We start from the raw sequence: 23,073 nt of genomic DNA, 5'->3' as shown, positions 1-23,073 counted from the left end.
TTGACAAGGCTGATTTAATTGAGAGAATTTTAGTAAGGCATTGTTATATCAATTACCAGAAATCATATTTTTTTGCCACATATTTGTGACATCCATTTTTATAATGCAAGTAACCAAGGCATGAAATGAAACACACATAACAGAATAGGCAAAAGAATTCAGAGAAACCATGATAGGTCAGGACTTTTGGATAAAAAAAGAATGTTATAGTGATTATACCTTCCATGAAAATATCTTGTGTATAAATGAATAAGATAATCTCTCTCTATCTCTCTCTCTCCAAAACTGGAAAGTATGATACTACATCCTGCCTAGAAACAGGGAGCCTTAGCATATGTTAATAACTCAAATGATAAGCCTAAGTAAGAACAAAACAAGCATGGGAAAAATCACTGCTAATTTTAGAGAAAGTAATTATTAGAAACTAATGAAATCTAATTGAAATGATTGGTAATTGGACAATAAAAAATGAAAGAAAAATAGACTGAGCATGATTTCACAAAAAAATTCAAGGCAGAACTTGGACAAATTCAAGCTATTGCATGGAAAATTGAGTGATGTAGGAACTGAGAAGGCCTTTCTTTCTTATCTTTCTATATATAAGAAATATAGAAAAAGGTAGGTTGTGAGAAGAGCATGTTTTAGCAAAATTGATGTTTATTCTATTAAAAAAAAAGTGCTGTGTCCTACATTATGGGATAGGCTCAATATTGTCAACCTGCCAATAGCTAGCTGATCACCCCTGGGAAAATTGCTGCAGCAAGCATTCAGCATTAGTTTCTCTATTAAGAAAGAGACAAGTTGAGGACCTTGTAATGCATTCCTGCAATCCTAATGGAGGAGATAAGGGTTGGAGGATCATACAAAGTCTTTCATTGGTAAAAGCACTAGACCATGTGTGTAATATAAGATAAAGCAAAAAAGGCTGTAGGAAGGGTTCAAGGAGAATAAATGAGGTTTCAGTGCATTGAAGTGAAACAAAATTTTGTGGTAGTTGCCAATATCAGATGTGGGAGACCATCTCTGATGTGATGGATTGTCCCACATGGTCCTTGTGCTAACCTGACAGAAAGCAATTTTGAGGGCAGCCACTACACTAATATAGAAAATGTTTAAAGGGCCTTCCATCCCAATATATGAAAAAGTCACAAAGCAGAAACAGAAGAAATATGAAAAAAGCAATATGACTCCTTCAAAATTTCACAACTCTGCAATTATTGTATCCACAATTCTGAAATTGTTGAAAAGCTGGACAAAGAGTGCAAAATTCTAGTTTCAAAATTCACCAATGACCTCAAAGTGATCCAAACAAACACATAAAAGATGTCCACAAGAAATTTAGAAGTGTGGATGAGAAATTCAGAAAGCAAATTGAGATTCTAGAACTATAAGACAGGAAAACTTGGAAATTAAACTCAAACAATAAAAAAATGCAATGGAAGGCATTACAATTAGAGGAGATTATGTAAAACAAAATATCAGAGATTGAGAACAGCTTGAAGCATTATTTCACTTGGATAGGAATAAAGAAAAAATAAGCAATCATGACTATCATTGTCAAGATCTCTGGGACATGATCAACAGACAGCACTACGAATCACGAAATATAAGAAAGGATTGAGATAGAAACTAAGGCACAGAAAACTTATTCAATGAATTTATAGCACATACCTATCAATGTGCAGAAGGATATGGACACCCAGGAGACATGACCGGAAGAGTATCTGCATATTACACTATTGGTAAAATGCCAAAAGTACTATAAAAATAAAGTGTTTTCTATAACTCAGACCCTGAAGACCATGGAACAGTAAAGAAATCCCTACTTACCTAACAAGTTAGAAAGAATATAGGTCCTACCATAAACAATCCAACAAAAAAAATTTTCTCTGAAAATTTCAAAATCATTGATCAATTGTCTTATTAATTTGTTAATAATGAACCTGAAGGACAAATAAAAGCAGTTGTACTTGTTATAGTTTGAATCAAAGGAATTTACTTCACAACAAAAAGTGTACTCAAAAGGATTTTATTTAAAACCAAACAAATACTATTCAGTGAAATAAAGAAAATATGAAGGAAAACACCAGAGGCACGAGAGCCATCAGCACCAAGATACTCACAGACTTCCTTTTCTGCCCACATACAAGGTCGTACTCTTGCTTGAAAGCAGATGGACTGTGTAAAGAAACTGAATTTGTCAAAAGCTCAGAGTAAAAGCAGATAAGGAGGCATGTACTTCCTTTTGGTATGGTAACTAATTCAGGTTTTAATCCAACAGGATACTTGCTTATCACAAATAAAGTGACTGGAGTCAGCAGATATATTTTAGACTGTACACTGGGTATCATAAAGCCCATTGGTCTTATCATAAGTATAAGTATAAGTAAAAGTCTAATACTTCTAGGTATTCCCAGATAAACAGAGAATGAATATCCAGTCAAGTATAATCAATTATAGAGATATATCTCTATAATGTGATGATAAAACTACATGCATTTCAAATTATTGAATTGCTTTCTAATATTGCAAAACAAATGATCAAAAATTCAGCAAGTTATTATAGCATGAATTTATCTTCTCAGAGTTTCTGAAGTCCCTAAACACTATACAGGGTGGTCAGTTTCTTTTCTTAAAATATCAAAAGCTGATTAATAGAAGGGTACATTTAGGGCCAATTTCTTGTCTGAAGGCTGTCAGGAAAAATGTTGCACTTTAGCTCAGATTGTTTGTAGACTCTAGTTCCTCAAGGATGTAAGTCTGAGGTTGAATTCTTTTGCTAGGGCAAATTATAGCTTCTAGAAACCAACCACATTACATGCATTTTACTTTTTCCCATTTCTCTCAAATGGGTAAATAAAATGTATAGGATTTTTCTTCCAATTAGCTGTTTTTTTCCTATTAATGATATACGTATGTTTATCCTGGTGATACATATCATGTTTTCTGACGTTACTATAGTAACTCCAGCTTTATACATCTATGATTTTTGTGTTAAAGTTTTTCTATTCATATTTTTTTTTATTCCTAAAACATTTACTTTTTGAGGGGGCAGGGGTCCTTTTTTTATTATTATTCACTTATTCACACATGCATACATTGTTTGGGTCAATTCTCCCTCCAGCTCCCACATCCACCTTCTCCCCCCCTCCCCCATCCCTTCCCGGCAGAATCTGTTCTGCGCTTTTCTCCAGTTTCATTGAGGAGTACAAATAAGCAATAATAAGAAAGACATAGAATTTTTGCTAGTTGAGATAAGGATGGCTATACAGAGAGATTCCTAGCATTGCTTCCAGGCACAAGCGTGTTACAACCCAAGTTAATTTATCTCTAACTGATCTCTACACTGGTTCCTCATCCTCTTGTGTTGACCTCTGTCATTTTAAGGTTTCTGTATTAATTGCTCTGGAGTGGGACATCAAATGCTTCATGTTTTGGGTTTTATATCTAACCCTGTAGCTCCTGTATATGTTCTCCCCTTGTAATGTAACCTAAGTCCTACAACATTGCTGTATTTGCCCTAGATCTAAAGTTTGTCTGGTGTAGAGGATAGATATTTGTGTTTTGCTTTATAATCTGTTTTTGCTTTAATTGTAATATTTTTAGTTACTCACCATTCAGTATACTCATTAACGGATTAGGAATTAGCTGGAACATTTTCTTAACTTTGTCTATTGGTTTTCTTCTGTTGATCCCTTATTTTTCTTTGCAAATTTGTCTGTGTTTTATAGAAAAACTTCATTAGATAAATCATTTTATAGCTACAGGCTATTGTCTCTTTAAACCTATAAAGAGGTTGCTCTATTACTTTCTGTCTTAAATATTTTCCAATGAGAGATCTGCATTAATCAAATTTTATTACTCAATCCTGGTTATTATAAAATTTTTGACCAAACTAGATTTTTGTATACAATTATACAAAAATGAGAATGTTTTCTCAAAAATGAGAAGGAAATTATAAAAATATACAAAATAAAAATTTAAAAAACATGACTAGCAAATTGATGGTGAAATTCTTAGAAAACAAAAGACAAGCTCAAAAAGCCAAGTATCACATGTACTTAGTCATTTTTAGAAATTAGATCTAAAATGATGTTTATGATGATGATAATAATAATAGTAATAGGACATGGATGTGAAAGGGAGATGTTCTTGTCTGGAGTAATCAACAGGAGGTGTGAAGGGGAAAGGAAATTAAACTGAAGATATATCAAGAAGCCCACTAAACACTGCAAAAACAGAGATATGTAACCAGCCCTAGGGAAACCCTTCTTCCCCACAGTAATTTTTTTTCTTCTTCCTTACTTCTTTCTTTCCTTCTCTTCTCCTTCCTCCATCAAGCTGAAATAACGTATCTACAAGAATCAAACTTTGGTGTAATGAAGCCCTAGCCTATGGAAAGCCTCCCCATGCCATGTTACACTGACAAAATTTGGCCCCATTTCCCACTGCTACCACTCACTCCTCCCCCCCCACCTGCTGGCTCCAAATCATCCTGTGCATCAATTGACAGAACAAACAAATGAGCACCACACACATCAGGCAGGAATCACCTATCCACCCCTGATAACATAAACTAAACTAGCACAGTCCCTGGGCAGACTGATCCCGCCCCCCTTCCAACAAAACTGAATAAAAGCAAACTATAATCAAATGCAGACAGCAGGTTGGAGGGTGGTTGGTGGAACTCTGAAATTGCACCAGAGAAAGAAGGAGGGGCAAGGAGCTAAACTCAGCCCCAAACTATCAGTAAATAAACACAGGAAAGGCAGCAAAGGCTGACAGCAGGTTGGCAGTAAGCTACTCCCCGAAGCAGGGCTGTAGTGGATTACAGAGCTGATCTACTGAAGCAGAGAGCAACACCCAAAATTGAACTGCCCCACAAAACTGAAAAACAAACAGTGGACTGCAATCTAGCACAGAAGCAGAGGGGGTGGTGGGGTGGTTTGCATATTGAACCTGCCCCAGAGAAAGGGGGTGGGGCAAAGAAATAACCCCCCAGTGCTCAACTCTCAGTAAACAAACACAGCAATAAGCCACATCCCAAAGGAGGGCAGGTAGTGGAATGCAGAGCTTATCTCCTGAACCAGAGGGCAGCACTCAAAATTGAAATGCCCCACCTCACTGGGAGAGGAGCTGACAAAACAGCTGCAGCTGAAGAATAACACAGCTACTAGCTGAGGAAAACAATAGCTCTGACTACCCTGCATGATCTGAGAAAGTTACCTCACCTCACAATTTCAATTAAACTTGTAGACAGAAGAACAAAACACTACTCACAAGCCAATTACTTGGTTTGACCACATCAAAGCTTCTGTTTATATGCCAATATCAGGAGTGAATGTGCTGGAGGAATAACTTCAGAACTTAAACTAAGACTGGAATTCTATTATTCCTGAACCAGGTGGGTTTTTTTATGTTTTTTTTCCAGTTCTTGTTCATTTGTTTTATTACTGTGGGTTTTTTATTTTTATTTTTAATCCTATTTCCTTTTTTTCTTTCTATATTATCAATTTTACTATCACCATCTTCTCATTCCTACTCTCACTGCCTTCAATCTCCTTCCTTCTCCTGTGGTAAAATCCATTGCTATCCTGCCCACTACTCTTTCTGCTCCTCATACACTCTCTCCTCTTGCACCCACCTTCCTCTCCCATTCTCTCCAACCTGTCAACAGACTACTCCTCCCTCCTATACACTTACCACCTGCTGACCAACCTACTATACCAACTTTACACAACACCAACACCTTGTAATCCCTGACACAATCACCCTACACTACAACAGAAATACACCCAAACACACACAAGGACCACTAAAACTAGCAGCCCCCACACCACTTCCCTTACTCACCCTAACTAACTCTCCAAATTTCTATGGCTAGTCTGACAAATGTTAACCCCCTAACTTCCACTGACATAGATATTACCACCAAGGAGACTTCTATATAATACATAAACAACTGATCAGGTATTGAACCTGTGAATTAATTAGTTTTTGCTAAACTGCAACTCCAGACCAGGGACAGAAATAGCAGAACAAAGAAGCTACCAACCAAGACATCTGTAACACAAAAATTAAATCAAAGTCCAATCCCATTGTTGTGTTTGCCCTTGATCTAATGTCCACATATGAGGAAGAACATATGATTTTTGGTCTTTTAGACCAGGCTAACCTCACTCAAAATGATGTTCTCCAATTCCATCCATTTACCAGTGAATGATAACATTTTGTTCTTCTTCATGGCTGCATAAAATTCCATTGTGTATAGATACCACATTTTCTTAATCTATTTGTCAGTGGTGGGGCATCTTGGCTGTTTCCATAACTTGGCTATTGTGAATAGTGCTGTAATAAACATGGATGTGCAGGTGCCTGTGGAGTAACCTGTGTCACAGTCTTTTGGGTATATCCCCAAGAGTGGTATTGCTGGATCAATTGGTAGATCAACGTCTAGCATTTTAAGTAGCCTCCAAATTTTTTTCCATAGTGGTTGTACTAGTTTACATTCCAGGGAGGGGTGAGGATAGGTAAGACACCTAAAAAGCTAGCTAACATTTGTTGCCCTTAACGCAGAGAAACTAAAGCAGATACCTTAAAAGCAACTGAGGCCAATAGGAAAAGAGGACCAGGAACTAGAGAAAAAGTTAGATCAAAAAGAATTAACCTACAACACACACACACAGGAAGTCAATGTGGGTCAATGCCCTGTATAGCTATCCTTATCTCAACCAGCAAAAACCCTTGGTCCTTCTTATTATTGCTTATACTCTCTCTACAACAAAATTAGAAATAAGGGCAAAATAGTTTCTGCTGGGTATTGAGGGGGTGGGAGGGAGAGGGAGGGGGTGGAGTGAGTGGTAAGGGAGGGGGTGGGAGGGAGAGGGAGGGGGTGGAGTGAGTGGTAAGGGAGGGGGTGGGGGCAGTGGGGAGAAATGACCCAAGCCTTGTATGCACATATGAATAATAAAATTAAAAAAAATTAAATCAAGGGAAGGAAAACAGGTAACTATAATCACCAACTAGCTGCATAGTACCATGTGGAACACTGGGAAGAAGAAGAAGGAATGGAAACCACTCACTTCAAAACAGTAATTTAAAACAGGATTCAGAGGGAAATGAACAAAACAGATACCTAGTTCCTGACCCCATCAAAACAATGGTATATGACACTAAGGAACCCAGTGATGCCCACAAAAACACCTTTAAAGAAGAAATCTTGCAAGAAATCACTGAGAATTTCATGGAGAAGACACTAGACATAGTTAACCAAATGTGTACAGATGCACTAAAGAAATTTCAAGACTCTAAAAATAAAGAAATATGAGAAGACACAGAAATACATCAATGAAATCAGAGGAGCTCTAAGTGAACACAAAAATGAAACAGTAAAGACCATAAATAGAGAAACACATGAATTAAAGATGAAAATAAAAAATATTAAAGAAGAAGTGACCCAAGATATGGACAACCTCAGAAAAAATAATCAAACAAAAACACAAAACAGAGTGGCAGGCCATTCAAGCAGAGTAGAACAAGTGGAAGACAGAAATTCAGAACTCAAAGATAAAATAAAAATTGAAGGAAAAATTAAAGAAGTGCTAGTCAAACAACTCAAGAGCTGTGAAAGAAATATGCAAGAACTCACTGAGTTCATCAAAAGACCAAACCTGAAAATCATGGGCATTGAAGGAGAAGAAGTCCAAGCAAAAAGGATTCATAATATATTCAAAAAAGTGGTAACAGAAAAATCCCCAAATCTCAAGAAAGTTTTGCCCATAGAGGTACAAGAAGCCTCCAGGATGCCAAACAGACTTGTGGCATATCATCATTACAACAACAGGCACAGAGAATGGAGAAAGAATATTGTAAATTGTAATAGAAAAACAAAAAACATATCAAGGTAAACCCATCAAAATCACAGGAGATTTCTCAACAGAAATCTTAAAAGCAAGAAGGGCATGGAGTGAGGTAATTTAGGAATTGAATCAAAGTAACTTCAACCCTAGGATACACTACACAGCAAAACTATCATTCAAAATAGATGGAGCAATAAAAATCTTTCAAGATAAGCGGCAGCTAAAACAATATATGACCACCAAGCCTCCACTACAGAAGTTTCTCCAAGGAATTCTGCACACAGAAGATGAAAGCAAACAAAACCACAAGTGGATGATCAATATCAAACCACATAACAAAAGACAAGGAATCACAGAGTAGCAATGATTAAGCTGCACACAATCAAATCCTTAAACAACAAAAACAACTAAATGGCAAGAATCACCACATAACTATGAATAGTAACAATGAATGTCAGCAGACTCAACTTCCCTAGACACCATTCAGTAAACTGGGATAAAAAGAAAGATCCAACAATCTGTTGTGTACAGGAGACCCATCACATTGACAGAACAAACACTGGCTTAGAATGAAAAGCAGGAATAGGAGTTACCAAGCCAATGGACACAGAAAACAGGCAGGAGTAGCAATACTTATCTCAGACAAAGTAGAATTAAAATTTACATTGATCAAGTGAGGTAAAGAAAGAGACTTCATACTAATGAAAGGGGAAATACATGAAAAGTAAGTAACAATTATCAGCCTATATGCACCAAATGCCAGTGCACCCAATTTCATCAAACATAATTTAAAGGACTTAAAAGTACATATAGACTCCAACACAGTGGTAGTGAGAGACATTAACGCCCTCCCCATCACCAATAGATAGGTCATTGAAACAAAAAATCAAGAAAGAAATTCTAGAACTAAACCACACCATAGATCAAACAGACCTAGCTAAAGTCTACAGAATATTCCATCCAAAATACACACAATATACATTCTTCTCAGCAGCCCATGCAACAATCTCCAAAGTTGATCATATCTTAGAGCACAAAGCAAGCCTCACAAATATAAAAAAAATAGAAATAATCCCATGCATTTTATCTGATTACAATGCATTAAGACTAGAACTGTACAACAAAAACAACAGCAGAAAATACAGAAACAATGAATAACACATTGCTCAATGATCAGTGGGTCATTGATGAAATAAAAGAGGAAGTTAAAGGTTCCTGGAAGTTAATGGAAATGAAAACACAACCTACCAGAACCTATGGGACACAGCAAAGGCAGTCCTAAGAGGAAAGTTTATAGCCATGAGCACATATATTAAAAGGACAGAAAGATCTTAAATAAATGATCTAATGCTACATATCAAATTCCTAGATAAATAAGAAAAAATAAAACCCAAATCAAGCAGAAGGGGGAAAAAAAACATAAAAATAAGAGTCAAAATTAATGAGCGCCCCCCCCCAAAAAATATTACAAAGAATCAACAAAAAAGGTAGTTCTTTGAAAAAAATAAAGCAGATTGACAAATCCCTGGCAAAAATAAGTAAAATGAAGAAGGAAAAGACCCAAATCAGTAAAATCAGAAATGCAAAAATGGATGATAACAACAAACACCAAGGAAATCCAGGGAATTATCAGAGACTACTTCGAGAACCAATATTCCAGTAAATTTGAAAATCTTGAAGAAATGGACAAATTTCTAGATATTTATGACTATCCAAAACAGAACCAAGAGTATTTTAACTACCCACATAGATCTATAATGCAAAATGAAATTGAAGCAGCAATAGTCTCCCAAAATAGAAAAGTCCAAGACCTGATGGATTCTCTGCTGAATTCTAACAGACTTTTAAGGAAGAAATAATGCCAACTCTCCTTAAACTTTTCCATGAAATAGAAGGGGAAGGAACACTGCCTAACTCATTCTATGCAGCCAGTATTACACTCATCCCAAAACCAAAGACACCTCCAAAAAGGAGAACTATAGGCCAATCTCCTTAATCAACATCAATGCAAAAATCCACAGTAATATAATGGCAAACCGAATTCAACAACATATCAGAAAGATCATTCACCACGACCAGTCGGCTTCATCCGAGGGATACAGGGGTGGTTCAATATACACAAAACTATAAATGTAATATGGCACATTAATCGAAGCACACACAAAAACCACTTGATCATCTCAATAGATGCAGAAAAGGCCTTTGATAAGCTTCATCACCACTTCATAATAAAATCCTAAGAAAACTAGGAATAGAAGGAATGTATCTCAACATTATAAAGGCTATAAATGACAAACTTATACCCAACATCATACATAATGGAGAAAAACTGAAATGATTTCCTCTAAAATCAGGAATGAGACAAGGGTGCCCACTCTCTCCACTCCTATTGAACATAGTACTGGAATTCCTAGCAGGAGCAATAAGGCAAGAAGCAGTAATAAAAGGTATAGAAATAGGTAAAGAAACTGTCACAGTATCCCTGTTTGCAGATGACATGATCCTATACTCAAAGACCAAAAAAACTCTACCCCAAAACTCAGATATCATAAATAGCTTCAGCAATGTGCCAGGATACAAAATCAACTTACAAAATTCATTAGCTTTTCTATATGCCAACAATGAACAAATTGAGAAAGGATATATGGAAACAATTCCATTTACAATAGCCTCAAAAAAAAAAAATCAAGTACCTAGGAGTAAACTTAACAAAGATGTGAATGACCTCTACAAGGAGAACTACAAACCCCTGAAGAAAGAGATCAAGGAAGACTACAGTACATGGAGATCACATGGAAAGATGTGCTCCCACAAGGGAGGGGTGAGGATAGGTAAGACACCTAAAAAACTAGCTAGCATTTGTTGCCCTTAATGCAGAGAAACTAAAGCAGATACCTTAAAGCAACTGAGGCCAATAGGAAAAGGGGAACAGGTACTAGAGAAAAGGTTAGATCAAAAAGAATTAACCTAGAAGGTAACACCCATGCACAGGAAATCAATGTGAGTCAATGCCCTGTATAGCTATCCTTATCTCAACCAGCAAAACCCCTTGTTCCTTCCTATTATTGCTTATACTCTCTCTACAACAAAATTAGAGATAAGGGCAAAATAGTTTCTGCTGGGTATTGAGGGGGGGGCGGGAGGGGGTGGAGTCGGTGGTAAGGGAGGGGGTGGGGGCAGGGGGGAGAAATGAACCAAGCCTTGTATGCACATATGAATAATAAAAGAAAAATGAAAAAAAAAAGTTTACATGTTCAATGCAAATCCCATTAAAATCCAAATGACGTTCATCACAGAGATTGAAAAAAGTACCCAGAAGTTCATTTGGAAACACAAGAGACCATGAATAGCCAAGTCTATACTCAGTAAAAAGATCAACGTTGGAGGTATCACAATACTTTACTTCAAACTATATTACAGAACCATAGCAATGAAAAAAAAAGCATGGTACTGGCACAAAGACAGATGTGAAGGCCAGTGGAACAGAATGGAGGACCCAGATATGAATCTATACAGCTATGTATACCTTATTTTTGACAGAGGCACCAAAAACATATGATGGAGAATAAGCAGCCTCTTCAACAAATGTTGTTGGGAAAAGTGGTTATCTGCCTGCAGAAAACTGAAACTTGATCCATTTTTATCACCCTGCACTAGTATCATATCAAGGTAGATTAAGGACTTTAATATCAGGCACAAAACTCTAAAGTTAGTACAGGAAAGAGCAGGGAATACTCTTGAAGCAATAGGTATAGGGAAGTACTTCTTCAATAGAACTCCAGGAACCCAGCAACTAAGAGAAAGAATAGATAAATGAGACTACATGAAATTAAAAAGATTCTGCACAACAAAAAAAAAATGCTTTCTAAACAAAGCAGACCACACACAGAGTAGGAGAAAATATTTTCCAGCTACACATCAGACAAAGGACTGATAAGTAGAATATACAGGGAGTTCAAAATCTAAATTCCCCCTAATCAATGAACTAATAAAAAAGTGGGCAACTGAACTAAACAGAACTTTTTCAAAGGAAGAAACCCAAATGGCCAAAAAACACATGAAAGAATAGTTATCATCCTTGACCAGAAAGGAAATGCAAATCAAAACCACACTAAAATTCCACCTCACTCCTGTTAGAATAGCTATCGTCGTACCCATGTTTATTGCAGCACTATTCACAATAGCCAAATTATGGAAAGAGGCAAGGTGCCCCACCACTGACCAACAGATTAAGAAAATGTAGTATTTATACACAAAAGAATTTTATTCAGCCACAAAGAAGAATGAAATTTTGTCATTTGCAAGAAAATGGATGGAACTGGAGATCATCATCTTAAGTGAAGATAGCCAGGCTCAGAAGGCCAAAAATCATATATTCTCCCTCATGTGGACTTTGGACATAAAACAATTGCAGTAATATTATTGGACATGGGTCACATGCTAAGAGAAGAATGCATACAGGAGGAGAAAGCATAGGAAAAGGGAAGGAAACCTAAAACTTGAAAGTGTTTGGTGTGCCCTGTAGAGGAGCTAATGAAATAATCTTAAACTGATGGAGGCCACTATGGGAAGGTAACTGGGAAGTAGTGATTAGGTCTGGCAGAGATGAACCAATTCAGGTTGTAATACACATGTACATGGAATTAATGTTAGGAATCTCTCTGTATAGCCATCTTTATCTCAAGTTAGCAAAAAACTGTCTTTCTTATTATTGCTTATGTCTTCTCTTCAACAAAATTGGAAAAGAAGAGGGAGGAAAAAGTTCTGCCTGAAAGTGAGGGCATGGGATGGAGGGGGAGGGGGTTGGGGCAGGGGGAAGAGATGGCCCAAACAATGTATGCACATATGAATAAATGAATAAACATTAAAAAAAAACCTTTGTAAATGTCGCAATGTACCCCCAACCAGCATAACAATGAAAGAAGCTGCAGACACACGGCAAAAAAAGAAAAAGAAAATCATATTAGGTAATCTTCATGTTCAAGTTTCATTCATCTGTGGAACACTGAAAAAGCACCATTGAACTGATAAAGTAACCTGGAGAACATTATATACAACTGCAGAAGTACATTGCTTTTAGTGCACTTAAAGTGTTTACTAACATAGTCCATCTCAGAGAAAATGTTCACAACATTTAAAGTTTTAATATTTGCCAGAGTATCTTCTGTGCTCACAAAAGTATTAATGAGTTAGCAATAAAAATAAGAAACCTTTAAATGTATAAAACATTGGCTGTGCATGGTGGCTCATCCCTGTAATTTCTGCAACTAAGGCTGAGATTGAAAGGAATGCAGTTTATGGCCAGCATAGTCAAAATGATTAGTGAGATATGATAGGAAAAGCATACATAGAGGTAAAAGGTTTAATTCAGTAGATATATGTAAATATCACAAATCTGTATGCACATAAAATCTGTGCCCCCAAAATAAGTAAAATTTTTAAAAAATGAAATGGACCATTTTATAATTATGGTATATTTTAACACCCACTATTTTTACATGAACTCAATCATATATGGATTTATAAATTCTTCAATATTTTTTGTTGTGGTGGTGGGTAAGGCCACAGTGTGGCATTTACAAAGGTTCTTATAACATATCAAATTCATCATACCTGAACTCACTCCCCCAACATTCTCCTTTATTTCTCACCCTATATCTGGAATAGTTTGAATAGGCATCATTTTTCCATTTGCATACATGTGTACACAGTATTTGCACCATATTCACCATCCTACACCCTTTCCCTGCCACCTCTCCCCTCTCACCAGTACCAAACTACTCTTGCAGGCTGGACTAGATTCTCTTGCACTGATGCTAAAGGCATCACTTTGGAAGAGGATACACTAATCCCAAAACGTACATCTCTGGAACAAAAATGATCTTTTCTGGCTTTAAGAAGAAGGGAGAAAGGGAAGACTTGATGGCTTATCTCAAAAAAAATCTACTAATGAGTAATAGCCACTGCTTTATTTATTACAAAATAGAAATGTCTTACGGCTTTTTTATGTGTACCATAATTTAATTGATCTCATCTCATGAATGACTGATTGACAGAATATTTTGTTGAACAGTCATGAATTAAGTAAAATTGGCTTGCAGTTAAGTGAATACGGTCTTTTAAAAAATAATCCCAATTAAGTAACTATTGTCAATGCTTTCCTCTCTAAAGGTGATTGGGACTTAATTAGTAATGTTCAGCATTTCACAAAGTTGGGGATTGACATCCCACAAAACCTGGTGAGGACTGGTTTAATACTTAGTGTTATGTAACTTTTATGTGAATGTGTTTAAATACTGGAAAATCCCTTCACTGTCTCAAAACCACTCAAATTTGCCTGTGTTTCTGTTTGTGATCATTGGCTTATTACAGGCAATACTGAAGATAAGGAAGCAATGTCTATATTTTGGGTCTTGGCTACCACCAATTTAAATAGAATTCCCTGCATTTAAAATCCTGACTTTTACTTATTGAAAGGCATTTAGTGTTGTTTATGTGTTGTATCAAATAAAGAATATTTAACACATCTCAGAAAAAGAAATAGAATAATATTTTCAAAGTAGAGTTGAATTCTTGATACTTGTGGACAGTAATATCAAGTGACACAAGACAACTGTGTTCTTATTCACTCCCAATCATATGCTATGATTATGGGCATGGCTAGTAAAACTAATAATTGGTTTTAATCAAAGTTTATTGTAAGCCGGGCACTGGTGGCTCACGCCTGTAATCCTAGCTATAGCTACTCAGGAAGCAGAGATCAGGAGGATGGCGGTTTGAAGCCAGCCTGAGCAAAATAGTTTGCAAGACCCTATCTCAAAAAAACCCTTCACAAAATAGTGCTGGTGAAGTGGCTCAAGGTATAAGCCCTGAATTCAAGACCCAGTAATGAAAAAAAAAATTATCTTGTATAGCCTAAGAAAAAGTTGGATTTGTCTGCATGGAAATAATATAACAAAGACTTTATAGAGTCTCACTTAGATAAGGAGAAAATATGAAAAAATATAGCAATAGGTAAGTTATTTTGTTGGCTGTATTAAAGATAGTAATTGTCATATACTGGAAGAGAGTATTATTGAGGAAGTTTTTTGAATAACATGTAGGGATTAATGTTTTCCTTTTTAGTATAAGTGGGGAAGAGAGGCATAAAACAGAACAGTAATCATGAATGTATTTACTCTTTCAGTGTCAAAGGTTTGAATATATAAAAGAGATAGCAACTGGGGTATAAGTAAGAGGTCTCAAAACTCACTTTGAACATGGAGTAAAAGCATTAAGGGAAAGGTTTTCTATTGACAGAAATTTGAGTAGGATTACCTACACAGAAAAGAAAATAAACTAATATTACATACTGTAAAATGTCAGTTATATAATTCTGTTCAAAGACAGAATCTGCTAGCCAGCATGAAGCCCTAAGTTAAAATTCCAGATCACCAAATAAAAGAGCCTAATAATTAGATATTATTTATTCAGAATAAGCTGTAAGAAATATGCATGACTTGTTATTATTTGTATCATTAAAACACAGGTCTATTAAATATAACAGGATTTATTTGTTGATTTTAATTGCATGCAAGGTCATTGCTAAATTTCTAACTTCATTTCCTAGTAAAAGGGAAGTTGATGGATAGAATAACTTAAGAAGTTATAGAAGTTCAATCATGCATTCAGTGTAGTAAATAAAGACAAAAATATGGCTCAAAATATTGAATGACCTAGCCATCTTTTAAAAATATTTATTAACTTTATCATTATCATGTATTAGCTGTATGGTGGAGATTCATTATAACATTTACATGTGTTTACAATGTATCTTAATTATATTCAAATCACCCATAATTCTCTTTCATCCCCCCTCCCCCTTTCTTAGAACAATTTGAACTGGTTTCATTACTCTGTTTTTATATATATTTACACAGTACACTGACCATATTTGCCCTCCTTCACCCTCTCATTTACCTTCCTTTCTCCCACTGGTACCCACCCCTGGGCAAGACCTGTTTCACCTTCTTGATCTTTATTTTTTAAAAGCTATCATGAATTTACCAATCTGCAGATGGAAAACAAATTAAGACTAAAAGAATCAAATATCACTATGAAAATGAAAATCATTCTCTTGTGGATTTCTGATATTTCCAAATGCCAATGGATACTTTTGGTGATATATTTAATAATCTCTGTGATGGGCAATAGTATCACAATTCTGATAACTAGAATTGACCTTGTTCTCCAGACCTGCATGTGCTTTTTTCCTTAGAAGTTTCTTGTTTATGAATACTGTTGTATAAGTCACATACAAAGAATGATTACAAACTTTTGCATCCAGAAAGAAGAGATTTCTTTCTTTTCCTGTTCTACATAAATGTACTTTGTCAAGCTTGGAGTCACAAGTGCTTCTTCCTGATAGTGATGGCCTATGACCACTATGTGGCCATCTGTAAACTTCTGCACTATGCTCGAATTATGAACTACACAGCTGGCAACTGCCTATGGGATCAACAAAATTCCAGTCAAACTTGTGCAAGTATGCCATATTTTCTCTTTGGCTTTTTTTGAGCCTAACATTAATCCTCTGACATCTCCAAAGTACTTGGCTTTGCCTGTGAGGACAATTTTGTGAATAAGATCGTGTTCTGTGTAGTCACAGTAGTGTTTCTCATGTTTGCGTTATTGTTGATTAGTGTCTCTTAAAGAAAAATTGTCATCAACATCCTGAAAATGTCCTCAGCTGCAAGTTAGGCAATAGCCTTCTGATAGCCTTCTGTACTTGTGGTACAGCCTACAACTATCACCTGATAGTCATGGCCTTATTTGAATTAACTCAAAATGGATTATTTAGAAGGAGTGCAATCTATTTTTCTATACCACTTTTATCATGTAGGGTATGGTAGAAAACAGTTTTCTTGACTTGTTTGCCTTTTATTACTGTTCCTAATTTGTCCTAATATTTACAATATCACAATATTTACAAAACATTTACTTCATATCTAGTCATAGTGTATCCATCAGCTCATTCTCTTATTGCATAAGAATGTGTCAAGTTTCCAAAAAAGATCATCTGAAAAACACACAAAAAAAAGACAGTCATTTCAGAAAAGAGAATAGTCAGAAGACTGACAGGATATAATTTGACATCTATGTGAGCAATATGAAGAAAGGTAAAGCATTTGGTATCATAAACTTTTTGAAGTGCCTTGTTCTAATTCCCTCTTGCTGCATAACAAATTAAATTCAAAGCTTGTAGCTTAAGACACTGTCCTTTCCCAATATCTCAAAAACATTTGGGTTGGTAATTAATGCAGGGCTAATTTGAGTGATTAATCTGTTCCATGTGAAGATAGCAAAATGAAGTCCACCAAACACCATTTAAAATTGAGGGAGAAGGAAGGGAGGTTAAAGGAAAATAGTATGGGGGTGAACAACCCAAATGTAGTGTACACATTTATGAAAGTATCACAGTAAAATCCCTTCTACTACTAATGTATGCTAATAAAATATAATAAAAAATGCACATTGAAAAATAGCCAAAAAAAGATTAAGTACAGATGAAGAACATAGAAAACTAAATAAAAGATGAAGGGTTTTTACACTCACTCATCTATATAGAGTAGAGCAGTTACTGATGGCAATAAGGAGAATATCTGTAATATGTACTGATAAACATAACAATTTATTAAGTGGTATTATATTGATATATGCCTTTCTGTAATTGAGACCAAAAAGTATGTTTTCACTGATGTTAGTTACTATTTTGTTAGAGAAAATAGTTTCTACATGTAAAAATCACAGTAAAATAATGAGAATTGAAGAGAATGGTTGAGGGGGGAATTCAAAAATGATATATTTGATACATTGTAAGAACTTTTGTAAATGTCACAATGTTCCTCCTCCCAGAACAACAATAAAGGAAAAAAAAGAGAATGAAGTTACATGTTTTAAAATGTAAAAAGAAAAAGAAAATAAGTAATTCTAGCTATTTGTTATAAATGATAATGAATATTTAGAGAAAATAGAATCTACAGTAAAATTACTAGTCAATAATTAATAAAATCATTACACTCTTTGTAGTCAATAAATTAAATCACATTTATTTTCATGTAAAAGCAAATAAAGCAAACATGCCATCAAAAATACTCTGAGAAATAGGTAAAAATTATCAAATAGTTAAGAAAAATTCCAATACAAATATTCAGGGAAACTGCCCAGTATATTATAAAATAATTTGAGTAAAAGGAAGTAAGTAAACAAATTTTTAAAACTTGTTCAAATATTAAACATATGTAAATTTTACCAATATGAACTATGAATTTAGAGAAATAGCATAAAATCCTGTTTGTGACTATAGGAATTGTTAAATCAATTTTGAGAAGCAATTTCCTTCTCACATTGTGGAAATGATACCAGTCATTAAAGTCAAGAGGCTCTTAAAGAATAGGAAACTGGCAGGATCTATTCCAGTGGACACCACATACTAATGCTGCAATGTTGCAGACACTGAGAATAGTGATGCAATTTAACAACAGATAAAGTAGGAAATGACAGATGGTAGAGTGTCCAACAACACACTGCAGATGGATATACTTGAATACGGAAAAGTTAACATTTACACAATAGTGTAAAAAGTAGTATTTTAATAACTGTGAAGAAAAGAGAACTTGAGTCTTTTGTTACATAACGCATATACAAGCAATTCCAAGAGTTTATAAACATAAATATGAGAATGATGTATAGCGTCTTTCCAAAGTTATTCTTTTTAAGAGATCTAAAGGGTCGTGTGCCTCCACAGTGGGATGGCATAGCAGTCATACGAATGACTCACACAAGTACACATGAATGGTAAAATAAATTCTTTTTTTTTTTTTAGTACTGGGGTTTTTTAGTACTGGGGTTTGAGCCACTCCACCAGCCATTTTTGGTGATAGGTTTTTTTCAAGGTAGTGTCTTTTAAACTATTTGCCCAGGCTGTCTTTGAACCATGATCTTTCTGACTTCTGCCTCCTGAGTAGCTAGGATTACAAGAGTGAGCCACTGGCACTGGGCTTTAAATAAGTTTTAAAAAGAGCTACTTACAGAGCAGTAGATGACAAAAGAGGGTTGCATCTACCTGGGTTAGTAATTCTTGAAGAAGTGTCATCTAGACTCTTCTTAACTCTTACATTGTCACCTCCCTGTCCTCCCAGACCCTACCTAACAAACTCCTATTTATATGCCTCCAAGTCTATGAGAAGCCTGATGTTAGAGCTCTCTTTCTATATTATATCAGCAGAAATAACTACAAGCTCAAATAATATAAAACCCAGACTCTGGGAAAGCTGCCAAATTAACCACAGTATGTGTAAGTAGAATTATACACCATGACCAAGTAGGATTTATCCCTGATATGCAAAGTTAGTTTAACATTTAAAATTGATCAATGTAATCCATCATATCAAATAAATAAAAATGAAAAATCATCTGATCTTTTCAATTGGTTGGGAAATAAATGCAATTCAGAATGAAGTACAAGGTAGGGGAGGCAGAAATAGCTTTAATGACACGAATAGAGATTGAGAAAACTTGTGGCAAATTATTAAGATTTGCAAGTATATCCATGTGTTAGAAGAAAGTGTGTGAGACATACATGAAATGTGTATTCAAAAATTTGAGCAAAAGTGTATACCCTAAAATTAAATAAGCTGTATAAATGGCAAAATATATGTATACAATTGTAACAATAATATGTATTATGGGAACAATGTAAGACTAGTGGTAAATAACACAATAGGAGCTAGAGAAAATGTCACACAGTGATGAAAGTTCACAAATTTGATTAATTCATATTTCTCATTAGAAACAGAAACAATCTTCTAGAAATTAAATTGATACACAAGGGATGATGTTCCCCAGGGTGTGCAGGACTCTTCCTGCTTAAGAGCAGTTGATGTTTGAAGCAAGAAAAAAATGTTGTAGAACTAAAGTGACTTTCTGAGAAAAAGGAGGGCCTATAAAGTTTATTGGTTAAAATAAGTACATGTACTTTCCAGATTATTTCATGCAAATCACTAAAGGTAAGCTGTAATTATAAGGTCAAACTATTTCTTTAGGTATAACTCTAAATTTAAGTATCAAGATTCAGTTGATAAAGCATAAATGTATGAAATTTTGAGATCTTTATCTGAAAATATGATCATTACTATTATGTATCACTTAACTTGCTAAATTATGAAATTAAATAAATTAGATGAATAAAATCAAATAGTGATAATAAAACAGCAATATATATTTCAAAAAATATTAAAATTGAATACAAAGGAATATATCAGAACTGTTTAGCAAATCATTTTATGTATCAATATACTAATTGAAAAGCATCATCTGATGTGGCTAGAATGGTACACAGGTGTAATGGATTTCAGCTAATAAGCAAATATATAAGTATTTCTTTTGAAAAGTTGGAGAACAAGAATTTTAAAAGTTTAATTGGAATTATCAAGTAGTTTTGACTTTTTTAATATTAGCGTTAAAAATAAAAAGCAATTGTATTACATTTGTCTTGTTTTGTCTGGAGTTTTAATCACACTCATTTGCTCTGGAGACATTCATGGTAAGAGTAAGGCACAGTTGGTGAGATTTACTTAAAGGTGCATTTTTATCATTCATCATGTGAGGACAAAAAAGGGAACTGTGTTCACTTGCAAGGGAATTACATGATGGAGGAGAAACTCACATAAATACAAAAGGAAATGAGAAAATGGTGTGAGCAAAAGGTCATATTTATTAACTAACTAAAATATTAATTCATATTTTAGTATGTTGTATAATAGGTGTTAGTGAAAGATTTAATGAACAGCATTGTGAGATCATTGTTTTTCATATCTGGCATATGTGAAGGAAATTAAATAGAGCAATAATAATACAACTACTTATTTCACCACAAAAAGAATGGATTTAATAAATGATTCTCCCTGGAATATAAGAGGGGACTTTAAGTCTTGAATAAGAAGCACATAAAAGCTTTAACAGAAAAGGTGTAGATTCAAAGAAGATGGAGATGTGCATGTGTACAGAGAAAATAATGATCCCAGAAACAAGACAAAATGTCTGTGTAAAATTTCACTTTCAAGAGAAAAATGTTATTTCTCCACAATATGGTGTACATAATAATCTGAACTTCCCAGTAATCTTGGTAAAAGTAAAGTCAAGTCTATTAAGTTATGTTAAATTTGAGTTCTTGGCATCATTTTAATATATATCAGTTCACTTTTGAAGTTCCAATCTCATCTTGCACAAATGAGGTAATGCTGGATACAATTTAAAATAGCAAATACATACAGCAATGTATCTAATACTTGTAAAAACCAAACAAATTGTTTTAAAAAGTGAATGAATTAATTATAATGACTTTATCATATCAGCAGCTGGACAGCAAATTAAAACAGAAAAATCAAACCGCACTGCAATGATGGAATTTGTCCTCTTGGGGTTCTCTGATACTCCCCAGCTCCAGTGGACACTTTTTGGGATATTTTCATCCATATATTTGATTATTCTGATGTGCAACAGCATTATAATACTAATAACAAACATTGACCCTGCTCTTCAGACACCTATGTATTTTTTCGTTGGAAATTTTTCATTTCTGGAAATCTGTTATGAAACAATCACTATCTCGAGAATGCTTGTGGACCTTTGTACCCAAAAAGGAAATATTTCTTTTTTTGCCTGTGCTGCACAAATGTATTTTGTCCTTATGCTGGGAGGCATGGAGTGCCTCCTGCTGACACTGATGGCCTATGACCGCTATGTGGCCATCTGTAACCCTCTGCACTATGCTCTAGTCACGAACCACAAGGTCTGCACACAGCTGGTGGCTGCCTGCTGGATCAGTGTAATTCCAATTGTAATTGGGCAAACATACCAGATTTTCTCTTTGCCTTTCTGTGGATCTAACAGAATTAATCACTTTTTCTGTGATATTTGCCCAGTACTGATGCTTGTTTGTGGAGACACGTTTGCAAATAAGATAGGAGTGTATGTTGCAGTGGTAGTTTTTCTTATGATTCCATTTCTGTTGATCACTGTCTCCTATGGCAAACTTATCTCCAATATTCTGAAATTGACATCAGCCATAGGGAGGGCTAATGGTTTCTCCACTTGCTCATCTCACCTGATAGTTGTAGTCTTATTCTATGGATCAGCAAGCATCACTTATTTACAACCCAAAACAAATCAATCCGAAGGAATAGGAAAACTGCTGTCCCTTTTCTGTACCGTTTTGACCCCAACTTTGAATCCCATTACATATACTCTGAGGAACAAAGATATCACTGTGTCACTGAGAAAACTACAAACAAAATTAGTAGCATGAGGCAAATATCTAAAATTACAAAATGTATTTGTTTATAGGTTTGCCCGAAAAGCATATTTACCTTTGTTCTTATGTTCCTGTCAATAGATAATTAATATTATGGTAAAACTCCATGTTTTGTCAAGGAACTTTCATTTTACAGAGCTTTGTTCGGAGCTTCTGTGTAGTCAGAGTATAAATTAACCCAATTGTGAAGATATCATTTTTAAAATCAGTCTTGCTTGTCATGATTAACTCTTAATATGGGAGACAGTGTGAGCAGCACAAAGATATCACTAATTGGGCTTATGTTATCAGATGGATTTTCTTTCTTGTTCATCTTCCTCTAGTTGTATTACATGCCCTTCTCTGATAGTATGGTTTGACCATCCTAAGGAAAACAAAAGAACCGGTTAAGGTGATGGAACTGGTGAAATCTATAAGTTGTTTATTTTAGCTTTTATTTTTTATAGCTTCTGATTTCTAACTGTCTGTGTTCATATCCTTTAGAAAGAACAAATTGTCAGTGTGGTTTCTTCTCTAAAGTACTAGACTTCTTTGTTCTTTGCTAAACTCAGTGCCTCCCATGGCAACTTATGATCTTACTTGGGTAATATGTATTTAATTTTCAGAGTATCTAGAATTTCACTGTAATATATCTATATGAATGTGTAGAGAGTTGAGTCATGCTCCCTAAAAATATCTCCACCTAACAGTTGAAAATGTAACTTTATTTGCAAAAAAAATGGTCTTTATTATTTTAGATAGTTAAGGATTTTGAAATGAGATCACCATGGTTAGTCTTGGCACCAAGTCCAGTGGTTACTGTCCTTGGAAAAAGCAGAGAAACAGAGAAGAACATGGTGGGAAGAAGGAGGTAAACATTAG

The 23,073-nt window shown here is 35.0% G+C and overlaps 1 protein-coding gene across 1 annotated transcript; it reads left to right on the top strand.

Annotated features, from left to right (window-relative positions):
• Window positions 1-15,862: 15,862 nt before the first annotated feature.
• Window positions 15,863-22,206, top strand: LOC109678810 (olfactory receptor 10AG1-like). The gene is made up of 2 exons (XM_074057341.1): window positions 15,863-15,911; window positions 21,257-22,206. The coding sequence occupies exons 1-2, from the start codon at window positions 15,896-15,898 to the stop codon at window positions 22,204-22,206; spliced, it is 966 nt and encodes a 321-aa protein (XP_073913442.1). The 5' UTR covers window positions 15,863-15,895.
• Window positions 22,207-23,073: the final 867 nt, after the last annotated feature.

Source organism: Castor canadensis, chromosome 1 (genome assembly GCF_047511655.1).
Source record: "Castor canadensis chromosome 1, mCasCan1.hap1v2, whole genome shotgun sequence".
Lineage (NCBI taxonomy): Eukaryota > Metazoa > Chordata > Mammalia > Rodentia > Castoridae > Castor > Castor canadensis.
This window is presented reverse-complemented; position numbering and strand designations above follow the sequence as displayed.